The sequence below is a fragment of the Lepidochelys olivacea genome, assembly GCF_965140295.1.
Source record: "Lepidochelys olivacea isolate rLepOli2 genome assembly, chromosome: 13".
NCBI lineage: Eukaryota > Metazoa > Chordata > Testudines > Cheloniidae > Lepidochelys > Lepidochelys olivacea.
Window position 1 is genome coordinate 30,948,817 of NC_140423.1, and position 12,210 is coordinate 30,961,026.

Genomic DNA, 12,210 nt, shown 5'->3' on the forward strand with positions numbered 1-12,210 from the left:
AGCAGGCATTTCTGACCACCTTGAGTTCCAGCAGATTGGTGTGGAGACAGGTTTCCTGATTTGTCCATCTGCCTTGAGTTGTGAGGGCATTGAGGTGAGCTCTCCATCCCAACAATGATGCACCTGCTGTCATAGTTACTAATGGAGCTGGCAGACAGAAAGGAACGCCTGCACAGATGCTGAGGGTCAAGGCTTCCGAGATCGTAGATCTCACAACGGGAATCGGGGCCCTTTAAGAGCTGGCTCCTTAAGATGAAAGTCCACACTCCTCTTTTTGGAAACCTGCCCTGAAGCCTCCAAAAGCCCTAAGGTTGAGGAGCAGTCAACAGTCTCAGTTTAATCTCTCTGTTATTCCTTGCCCTGGATTTGAGGGTCAGGTAGAAGCTGCACTTCTGGGAGACATGGGACTCCCTCAAGCAACCAAGACACAAGAGTGGCTGTTGCTAACAAGTATAGCCTCTCTGCAGGTGATCCAGGCACGCCCTGCCAGGAGAATAAAAGACTCCGGAGGGGGGAGAGAGGAACAAGACAATCCAATCACCACTTATCTCTAACTAAATAGCTATCACTAACAACTAACTAATCCTAAACAAACTACTACAGGAAACTGTAAACACAAGACACCTGAGGCCCGACATGCTAAGGCTCTGCCTCAGGTCAAGGCAGTTGAGAAGGAACTGATGGTAGTTTGCCCGCACATCCCTATATAGCCTTGGTACGTGGCATAAGGAAGTACTAGATGCATGTGGGGGCTGAACGGTCATTGCTACTGGAAAATCTCCGATCAAGAGCTCAAGACACGTTTGCACCTGAAGTGGAGCACCCATAGGGACACTACTCAATGAAGGAGGTATTAGAAGGAAGAGAGTGCTAAATAGGAGAAGAATATGCTCCTTTCCCTCACATCAGAAATATTTACTTATTTTGGGGACACATCTTGGGAGCACCTTCCTGCTAAATGATGCTTCTCCACAGAATGAAGTTCAAGACTAGCATTTTACAAACATGTTGCTGGATGACTAGGTGGCAGTTTTATAGGTTTCCTTTGTGGTAGCTAACACACTTTTTGCCTCAGATGCTTTCATGATGCCGTCCAGAAAGGCTAGGTATAACGCACTTAAAGCGAACACATGAGCAGGTGAACAGGCAATGCTAACAGGAAAGTTTCTGGGATGTATCTGTAGGTCCTGATGACTTGGTGAGTTGCATATTTGGTTTGATGGTCTCTGTGAGGGTCATATAGTTGAACTTTTGGGCCTCTGAAAAGGCCCAGTGAGCGGTTGGTTTCCTTGTGTCTCTAATGACCATGTGACTGGGGCTATGTGACCTTTGATCAGGCCAGGTGTTTGAAGTCTGAGTGGTTAATCCCTCCCTAATAGCAAGGGTGTAGTACTGACCAACAAAAATAATGGAATTTGAAAAAAACAAAAACCACCTGAGCAGGCTAACAGAGTTTCTGACAGAGTTTGCAGCAGAGAGAGAAGGAATATTTTTCCCCCAGTACATTACCAATACTGACCACCAGCAAAGGACTAGTTATTGGAACAGACAGACTTCTTATGCAGGAAGTACAAGTTGATGGCTGTATAAAAGGAAAAGTTTTATGATCTTCAAAGGCAACTACTGACCCTGAGTGGCATCAGAGAGGCAGAAGAGTTCTTGCATAAACAGATTAAGGTAGCACAGCCAAATGTTCAATTGGAGAATAATATGGTCTCCCACCGTATTCTTGCCAGCAAGTTAAAGTAGTATGGATTGGATGAATGGACTATAAGGTGGATAGAAAGCTGGCTAGATCATCGGGCTCAAAGGGTAGTAATCAATGGCTCAATGTCCAGTTGGCAGCCGGTATCAAGCGGAGTGCCCCAGGGAGCGGTCCTGGGGCCGGGTTTTCTTCAACATCTTCATTAATGATCTGGATGATGGGATGGATTGTACCCTCAGCAAGTTCGTGGATGACATTAAACTGGGGGGAGAGGTAGATATGCTGGAGGGTAGGGATAGGGTCGAGAGTGACCTGGACAAATTGTAGGATTGGGCCAAAAGAAATCTGATGAGGTTCAACAAGCAAAAGTGCAGAGTCCGGCACGTAGGATGGAAGAATCCCATGCACTGCTACAGGCTGGAGACTGACTGGCTAAGTGGCAGTTCTGCAGAAAAGGATCGGTGGATTACAGTGGACGAGAAACTGGATATGAGTCAATAGCGTGCCCTTGTTGCCAAGAAGGCTAATGGCATATTGAGCTGCATTAGTAGGAGCGTCACCAGCAGATTGAGAGAAGTGATTATTCCCCTGAAGCCACATGTGGTAAGAAGGGTGGGTGGAACAACACTTTGCAACATGCCCTCAGATTGGGGGGAGAGCACGTGCAACCCCAATGGACACTGCTGACCAGAAAATTCTAGACCCTGGAGCATGAAGTAAACATGCATCAGCAGTGGGGATCAACACAGATAATACTCAAAGCAGTCAAGGATTTTTAGAAAGCATATTGGATTAGCCTGGTAAAAACAAATGCCCTAGAGAAACAGGGCTATACCAATATAACATACCTTAGAGTAATTATGCTTGGACTCATTCTCCAACTTGTATAATTCTCTGTCCAGATTCCATCCAAATCTCTCTGACAGGGCATCATCTCCATTCTCCCTTATTCTGTTCACTCCATCGTCCATGGCTGAACCTCTGGTTTCCACAACTAGTCTCTGCTCTATAGCAGGGTAGTAGGCCCGAGGTTTCTGGTAACAGTGTTCACTAGTAATATAGGATTCCTCCATAGAAGGAATGGTTGAAGGTTTCTCAGCTGTCCCATTGAAAGTTCTGTAACTTACGGTCTCTTCTTTGCAGCAGTTTTCTTCAATATGAATGATGTGTTTCGTATGAATTTTTTCATCCACTGTAAAATGCTTCCAAGGATGACACCAAAGTTTTAAGTCTGGATGCTCTTTATTTCTGTTTACAGATAAAACAAGTAAAAATCACTTTTTAAATTTAAACTTTTTAAAATGACAGAGTTTCTTTATTACCTTATTTTACAAAGAAGTGAAATGAGAACATTCTATTTAAACACATCAGAACTGATGAACTTCCTCACAAGTAAGCTTCCCTAAATATTCTGGGGTGAGATTTCACTTTCCAGTGATCTCTGTTCAGTATCTTTCAAAAGAATCTTTTTTCATTAGAGTCACTCTTTTTAATAATGCTTTCTGCTTAATGCCATGGCATTAGTTACCCTCTATCCCACAATGTTTAGGTATAGCAGGCATAGTGCAATTTGGAACTACTTCAAATTTGGCATGCTCATATCACCATTTTTTGCGATGCAAATACTTTTGTTAAATTTCAATTATAAAATTGTGTTAACTAAATTCAGAGAAAATATTTTCAGTTATTGGTACATCCCCTGAATCATCTATGAATTTTCTTTATGAAAGCAGAAATTTGTTTTCATGTTTTTATTTTGATTGTAAGAAAGAAATATTTAAAAACATTAGAACTGAGAAACTGTTTGCTCTAAAACAGGTGATTAGTTTATGTGTATACAGAGCTGAAACAGTCCTCTATGCCTACAAACATAAATACAAATTTCATTAGAGTAGTAGGAATGAACCTCTAGAAAGTATGGCCAATAACAGATTACAAGCCCATAAATCAAAACAAAAAAATCCCAACACTCCCACCCCCAGCCTCTCACACATATAAAGACGGCAAACACGCCCAGTATTTGGCTTTAACAATAATTCTCTAATGTATTAATAGCTGAAGAAAAACTTGTGAAAATGAATTCAAACAAACTCTGAGATCAAGAAATTTTCCCAGCAGGAAGTATATTTCTTTGATGAGTATGCCAGGAATTACTTGTGCATTGTGATTTGTTTGACAATTAAGTATTCTTTTCTCTATTATTCTAAAAAAATGTTCTGATTTTACCATGGAAAGCAATAATCCATTACTTAATAAAAACTGGAAAAATAGTTGATATTTGCTTTGTGTTCTTATATACATGTCATTTATATGAAACTAATTTACTGTTAATAAACAAGCTGTAATAAAGGAACAGGAAGCAAGGCACTTCAAATGCAAGCTTCTTAAGTCAAATGAACTTTCAGATCACAGCACTGGAAAGGTCCTTCTGGGTCATTTTAATTCATTCCTAGCAACCTGTACAGAATTGTCCTTCAAACTAAATCCATAAATCTAATAATACATGTCTGTACTGGTTCCTCAATGACCCTTCCTTTGAAAATTATTCCATTACTTAAGTAAACTGTTTGAGCAGTCTCATACCTAGCCAAGCCTATCTTTGTGTACACCAGAACCCCATACCTTTCCCACTAAACTATTTTCTAGAAATTTTTTAGTTTACTTCAGTTTCTATCAGGTTGAACAGTACAGAATAACCCTGCAAGAATTTATTTCAGCAGCAGGGGGACTGGGTATATTTATAAATAGTGTAAGGAGGAACCAAGAATTTTAGATAAATATGAATACTAGGTTTCTGTAATTTTCATTGAGGTCCTTCACTTATCCATTAGGGGTCAACAGCAACAAAAAGGAAAGCAAAGTATTTAGCATCTTCGGAATGTCTGCACAAATTATACCCACATAGACTAGAACCAGGCTCAAACGAGAAGAAATGACAGCCTGGGCTAACTCCTGAAAGAATATTGGAGAAGATCCTGGAGAAGTATTCATCTAATTTGAAATCCAAAGTAATTGAAATTGAAATCCCCATGCCACTGAACAGTCTATCAAGACTTGTCTTCACAGAATAAAGAGCCAGAGACAAAAAAACATATTCAAACAGCTCTCTGAAGACATGATAAATGGATAATACTGGGCTAAAGATGTTTGCAACTGAGCTGTCTGCTATATTCATCTTATAGGCAACATATCACAATTGCACAACTGAAACAGTCCAATCAAATCCATGCTAGAGTGGCTAAAGTTTCCTTTCTACATGTTGTAGGAGACTATTGTTGGTACCTGTGACAGATATTGCTAACATATGCAGCATCTTCGGAGACTAATGTTTCAACTTTATAAATGGTTTCAGAGTAGCAGCCGTGTTAGTCTGTATTCGCAAAAAGAAAAGGAGGACTTGTGGCACCTTAGAGACTAACCAATTTGAGCATAAGCTTTCCTGAGCTGCAGCTCACTTCATCGGATGCATTCAATGCTATCTGGACGTTAAGCCAAACCTTGAAAGCATGAGAACTTCAGAGAGACGGTCTGAAGTGGTCCAGACAATATGGGCCCAGAGACCTTTGTACCAATACATGTTATATGTATTTGTGTACTCCTGGCTCACTGTGTGGATTGCTTGGGGGATCTGAGATCACTAAGCGGTGATTTATGCAGAATCCCAATGCTGATTATGGAGACACCCAGACTTTGAAGTACTGCCCCCTTGGCAAAGGGACAGTGACTGGTTTTAGCCGTTTCAGGAGTCCTGGGAACAAAGTCTTTTGGGATATAATGGCTGCATTTAAATTGATTCAGGGGCCTGATTTTGAGCCAACCGACAGCAAGTGGTGGTTACCTGCTAAAGAGTCTGAACGACTGGAACCTGCCAGGGTTTCCACATACAAGATGGGGGACCTCTATAAGTTTAAGCACGTATTTAAATGTTATTGTTTTATGATGTTTTCTGTAGTGCTTTTGTCTTAAATAAAAGTAGTTTACCTGGTGAGGACTGCGTGGTCACTGATGAACCACTGTCATTGTCCCTGAAGAAGGTGAAACTGCAGGTGCTAAGTAAGCCATAAGTCAGACCTGCTGGGATAATCACAGTGAATTGCGGGGGAGCTAAAAGCCTAAAACACTGCTCTGAGGGAGAGGGAGGCAGCTCCTGGCTCAGTGAGAATTGACAGTTGGAGGCCTGAGACCTAAAGAGAAACTCCTTGAACAGACCATGGAATGGCAGTTACTCCAAAACTGACAAGTGCTGCTTTAATAAAACAAATCTTCTTAAAAGGGCAAATCTGGTCAGTAAAGGGCTAGAATTCCCCAATAAAAATAAGGATTTCAACATGTGACAGTGTCCACCTCTCTAGAAGTGCCTTCAAGTACAGGTTTATTCACCAATTTAGGAGGCTTACATAGATAAGTCTTTTCCAATCCAGTTCTAGAAACACAACTACACCTTCTTAACCTGGTGTTGTAATTTAGCCTTTTTGGTTTGATATTGCATGTAGCAATACAGTCCCATTAGTGCAATTACTGTTATGGCTTGTATTTCTATCAGTATTACACTAAGGGTTTGTCAGGGTCACCAATGTGTTGGTTAGCTTCACAAGAGAAGCAACACAAGTCAGTCTAGGATAGATTGGCCTATTGCAGACAGGAGGAACATCTGAAAGTGAAGCACCCAAGGAACACTGATCCCAGGCGCTGGCCAAGGAACAAACTAACACTGACCCCAGGCACTGTTCACTAACAGCCTGTGAAAGCTGGCTCTCACTACACTGATTCTGTCAATGCCAATACTGATCTTTTCACCTTTTTCCTTCAGGAGTGCTGAAGAACACTCTCCAAATATTTTCCAAAAGGATATAAAGAGGTTTTTCTCAACTGTACATCAGTATGAGACACTTACTCACCTTGTGCAGTTACTGAGATTCTTCAAGATGCTCAGGTGATTGTGTGCCCCTAAACTTCAAGTCGGAGAATTTTGACAGCAGTGCCTGGTTAGGCCACACATGCACTGTCTCCCTCTTGCGCCTATAGTGGCAGTTAACTAACGCTGTGCGACCAACCCCCCTCGGTTCCTTCTCTACCACAGAAGATCTTGCGAGAACTCTGAAGTATTGGGGAGGAGGGTGGGTACTGGAGCACCCACAGTGGGACACATTTCAAAGAATCTCAGTTACTACATAAGGTGAGTAATCGTCTCTTCTTCTTCTTCTTCAAGTGATGTACTTGTGGGTGCTCCACTTCAGGTGACTGTAGAGCAGTGCCTGTCGGTGGATAGGAGGGGCTTCGAAGTTGGGTCTATGATTGATGATAGGACCATGAGTCCGAGTAAAGTATCAGATGTTGAATCTCTCCTTATTGTGTAGTGCTGAATTAACGTATGGGCTGATGCCCAAGTGGCTGCTTTACATAGGTCTGTAACAGGTACATTATTAAGCAAGGCTACTGATGTAGAGAGCTACCTGCTGGAATGTGTTCTAGCCCCTGGTGGGGGTTGTACTTAGTGTTGGTGGAAGCAGAGATGGTGGAAGCACTCTGAAATTCATTTGGAGAGTCTTTGCTTAGATAGATCCCCTCCTTTAGATCTCTCTGTAGTTGAGAGAAATAGTTTTGGTGCCTTCCTGAATGATTTAGTCCATTTGAGATAAAAGGCTAGTGCCCTTCTGACATCTAGAGCAGCGGTTCTCAAACTGTGGGTTGGGACCCCAAAGTGGGTCACTAACCCATTTTAATGGGGTCGCCAGGGCTGGCGTTAGACTTGCTGGTGCCCAGGGCCAACGCCTGAGCCCTACTGCCCAGACTTTGGACCCCCACCTAGGGTGGCAGGGTTTGAGTGGCCTCAGTCCTCTGTCCCCCTTTCTGGGGTTGTGTAGTAATTATTGTTGTCAGAAGGGGGTCATGGTGCAATAAAGTTTCAGGACCCCTGAACCAGAGTATGGCGTGCCACATCTTGCCTGTTCTTATGAGGTTTAGGAAAGAATGCAGGAATCTTGGATGGGTTGGTTGAGGTCGAATGAGAAGGGTACTTTACACAGACATTTAGGATGTGGTCTTAGAGTTACTTTGTTCTTGAAATAGATTGTGTATGCGGAGGGGGGTATACCAAGAGGGCCCCAAGTTCTCCTACGGGTCTTACAGATGTGATGGCAACAAGAAAGGCTACTTTCATTGAAAGGTATGATAGTGTACATGTAGCCAAGGGCTCTAACAGATGTCCGGTAAGAGAATGAAGTACTAAATTAAGATCCCATGGAGGCATTGGGACTCTGAGTTCAGGATAGAGGTTCCGGACACCTTGTAGGAATTGTTTTGTAACTGGATGGGCGAAGACTGAGAACCCAACCATTTTATGGTGGAAGGTTGTGATAGCTGCAAGGTGTACTCTGAGTGAGCTCAATGAAAGACCTAATTATTTTAGTTGAAGCATATAGTAGAGGACTAGTGATGGAGTGGAAGTGGTGGCTCTGATGTGTTTGTTCTAGCAATGTGTGAACACACTTCCATTTGTGGAGGTAGGCTGAATGTGTAATCAACCATCTGCTGTTTAGCAAGATATCCATCACCTCTTCTGAACAGGTCATCTCGTTGCCTTGGTACTGTGGAGGAGCTATGCTCTCAGGTGGAGTATCTCCAGGTTTGGGTGCAAGATCTGGCCTGCATCTTGTGACAGGAAACATGGAAGAAGTGGGAGAACGTGCGGTGGACATGCCAACATCTGCTGCAGGTATGGTAAACCAAGCTTGCCTGGACCATGTGGGGGCTATCAAGATGACTCTGGATTGATCAGTCTTGAGTTTTTGTATGATCCTGGACAACACCGGAGTAGGAGAGAAAGTGTAAAGAAGAGGCGCGTCCCATCTGAGGAGGAAGGCATTACCCCTAGATCCTGGCCCTACTCCTGCTCTGAAGCAAAATGTTAGACATTTGCTGTTCTGACTTTGGATGCACCAGTTCCCCAGTCTTAAGGCCTCAGTGTAGAAGGAGTGTGACCTTGCTCCTCCCTGGTTTTTTTATATAGAACATTCAAGCGACATCCATCAGGATTTGTATGATTTTGTTTTTGATCATAGGAAGAAAATGTGCATGTGTTGCAAACTGCTCGCAGTTCCAGAATGTTTATGTGCAGTGTTGGTTCTGGAGGAGACCACCTGCTCTGTGCTGTTAAGTTGCTTAAATGGGAAGCCCAGCCCAGTAGGGAAGTGTCCATTGTGATCAGTGTTCCCTCTAATTTTTCCCAGGCATGTGTGGAATGAATTTTGTTATGTGCATCAATATGGACGTGATGTGAGACAAAATTCATGTGATGGGGGCTGGGGCCGAGGGGTTCAGAGTGTGGGAGAGGGCTCAAGGCTGGGGCACAGGGTTAGGGTGCGGGGTGTGTGTGGACTCCAGCCAGGGGTGCCGGCTCTGGGGTAAGGCTAGGGATGAGGGGTTTGGGATGCAGGCTGCCCTGGGGCTACGGCACGGAGAGAGGACTCCCCCCACAGCAGTACCTGGGCTAGTGGGGAGAGGTGCCTCTCCCCTGGCCGCGGCAGGTCCGGGGCTGGGGGAGAGTCATCTCTCCCCACCGCAGCCCTGAGCGCCTGTGTAGCACTTAATAGGCTGCTGGGCGGCCACGCGGGTTAGAGGGAATTTATGTTGTGACTATCATTGTAGGGGGAATCTGTGAGCCTCAATGAATTCTAGTTCTTGCACAGGTGTCAACATTGACTTTTGAATGTTTATTTGGAGACCGAATTTTGTAAAGAGTGATACTGTCTTGTGTGGCTTCAACAGTTTCTTCCCGAGTTGGGTCCTTGATTAGACAATCATCTACATTTGGGTATATCATGAGTCTCTGCTTGCGTAGGTGGACTACCGCCACTGCTAGAACTTTGGAAAAAACTCAGGGAGCCATGGAGAGGCCAAAAGGCAGAACTCTGTACTAACAGTGATCTTGTCCCAAAACAAATTGGAGAAACTGCCTGTGCGATGGATGTATGGCGACATGAAAGTATGCATCTTGCAGGTCGAGGGCCGAAGACCAGTCCCCTTGTTCCAGTGCTGGAATTACTGTTGCTAAAGTAACCATTCTGAACAGTTTTATTTTGACAGTTTCTCAGGTCGCGAATGGGCCTCCAACCCCATGTCTTTTTCTGGGTTTAAAAAATAATGGGAACAAAATCCCTTCCCTTGGTTACCCAGTACCAGCGCTACCACACCCAACTGCAGGAGCTGATCTACTTCCCGTCGTAGAAGGTATTCGTGAGAGGGGTCCCTGAAGAGGGTCAGGGAGGGAGGGTGGAGGTGAACTGGATGGAACAACCGGTGGTGATAATTTCCAGTACCCATTTGTCCAAAGTAATAATTGCAAATAACTGCTGGGTAGAATGTAATAAATGTCTGTAAATGGATGTTTGGTAGAAAGTGGTTTCAGCAACTGGAATTGGGGGAGGTCTCTCGGGCCCTTGACCAAACCCTCAAATTTGATGTTTCAATTCAGGTTGTTGGGAGGTGGTAGACTGAGATGGAAGTGGCTTATGCCTTGTGGGTCCTTGCCTCTGCCGCTGGGTTATCGTACTGCCTCTGTGGCTGTGTGTAGGGCACTGGCCTTGAGCACTGCGATAAGTAATATCTGCCTTGTTATCGTTTTTGTGCAGGTGTGTAGATGCCTAAAGACCAAAGAGTTGCTCTAGAGTCTTTCAATGTATGGACGGACTCAGTCTTAGTGGCAAATATTTATGGACCTTCAAAGGGAAGATCCTCTACAGTAGATTGCATCTCCCCCCTTGGGAATCCAGACAGATGGAGCCAAGAGTCCTGTAGCATGACTAGGCGGTTGCAATGGATCTTGCCATGTGTCTGCTGATTCTAAGGAAGCCTGTACAGCTGTTCAAGCCAGGAGGTGATCTTCTGAGATGACTGACCTAAATTGCACCTTTTATTCTTCCAGGATAAAATCAATACATTCTTACAGTTTGGAGTAATGTGTATGGTTGTATTTCACCATCAAGGCCTCACACTTTACTATGCTGAACTGTAATCTCGCTGATGAATAGGCCTTATGACCAAAAAGATCCAGTCTTTTCCCCTCTATCATATGGGCTGGACCTTGAATGGTGTTGCCTGCCCCACTTGTTGACTGCCTCTACCACCAATGAGTTTGGCTGAGGGTGTGAAAATAGAAATTCTAGGGCTTTTTTTTTTTTTTTTTTTTTTAAGGAGACAGGTCCCTCCTGTGCAGAGTCAGTGAGGGAGGTCTGTCAGAAGCTGAGGTAGGTGACTGGGAGGACTTTGCGATTCCGGGAGGAGAGATTTCATCATAAAGATAAGTTTGAGTTTAAGGTCCCTCACTTTCCTCGTGCGGGTCCTAAGGTTGTAGCAGTGGAAGCACGTCTCTCTCTCCCCCAAGCAGCACAAAAGAAAAGGGATAGGAACGAGTTCTAACTAACCAATCTACTACACTATGCAGCTAATCCTGAATCTAAATCTAAGGTAAGTCTTGTAGAGGCACTGCTGAAGCTCCGACTCGGACCAAGGGCAGTTCAGAAGGAACCGAGGGGTGGCTGGTCACACTGTGCTAGAACTGCTGCTATAGGCGTGAGATGGGGATAGCACATGTGCTGCCCAATAAGGCACTGCTGTCAAAATTCTCTGACTAGAGGTGCGGGGCACACCATCACCTGGAGTGGAGCACCCACAGAGACATCACTCAAAGAAGAACATCAAGTTACTCTTTCTTCAAATCTAGAAATCTCTTGAAGATTCTTTAATGATGCATTTTATGAGAAACTGAGTTAATGCAGTACAATACCTTACAGCCGGGTCAAGATAAGATGGAAGCCAAAAGGAAAAAAATTCCATAAGCAAAACACTCGTGTATTGTTCCGTACCTTAATGCCACAAAACAGATATTGTGTTCAATAGCTGAAGAATCCTAAAGATCTAAAACTCTCATGTCCCCTTGTTGTACAACACTGGGAAGAAAGGTCCTAAAGATCCTGAGATATTTAAGTTTCACCTCCTTCCTACTAAGTAGAAAAGTATTCCACAGAGGTGATTAAGAAATCCCATGATGAACGGATACATAGTATTTCCATGATGCATGACCCTGTATCTTTTTTTTGCAATCCACTATTCAAACGCTTACAGGTATTGCAATTATCACATTGCAGACACAACAGATTGAGGGGAAAGGAGAAGAAGTTCTAAAAGAGGCCCAAGACACCAAGAGCTTTGCTTTCCAAATGGCTGCTGCTATGTGACCGACTGATCAGTGAATGGAGAAACATTTAAGAAATCACATTCTGAAACTGATGGATTTGACGTTAGGATAATTAATTTTTTTCATCCCCAGAACATTAAGGAAACTGGAAAAATGTTGCTCAACTCATAAAAATGCAGAAAAAGTTGGTTATTGACTGTCCATATCTACTAATACATATATGCATGTATAATGGAACGTTTTGTAATTTTTCTGGTTGCGTTGGTAACCACAAAATAAAGTTCATATAGATTATAAAGTGGTGGGCAAG

The 12,210-nt window shown here is 43.5% G+C and overlaps 1 protein-coding gene across 7 annotated transcripts in view; it reads right to left on the minus strand.

Moving 5' to 3' along the window:
- The window catches only part of PHF20 (PHD finger protein 20), a 189,631-nt gene that overhangs the window by 10,461 nt on the left and 166,960 nt on the right, over positions 1–12,210 (minus strand). For all 7 annotated transcript variants that reach the window (XM_084646317.1, XM_084646322.1, XM_084646321.1 and 4 more), the window contains one exon: positions 2,554–2,953. In XM_084646317.1, coding sequence (XP_084502443.1) covers positions 2,554–2,953 — 400 coding nt within the window. The remainder of the gene's footprint in view (positions 1–2,553; positions 2,954–12,210) is intronic.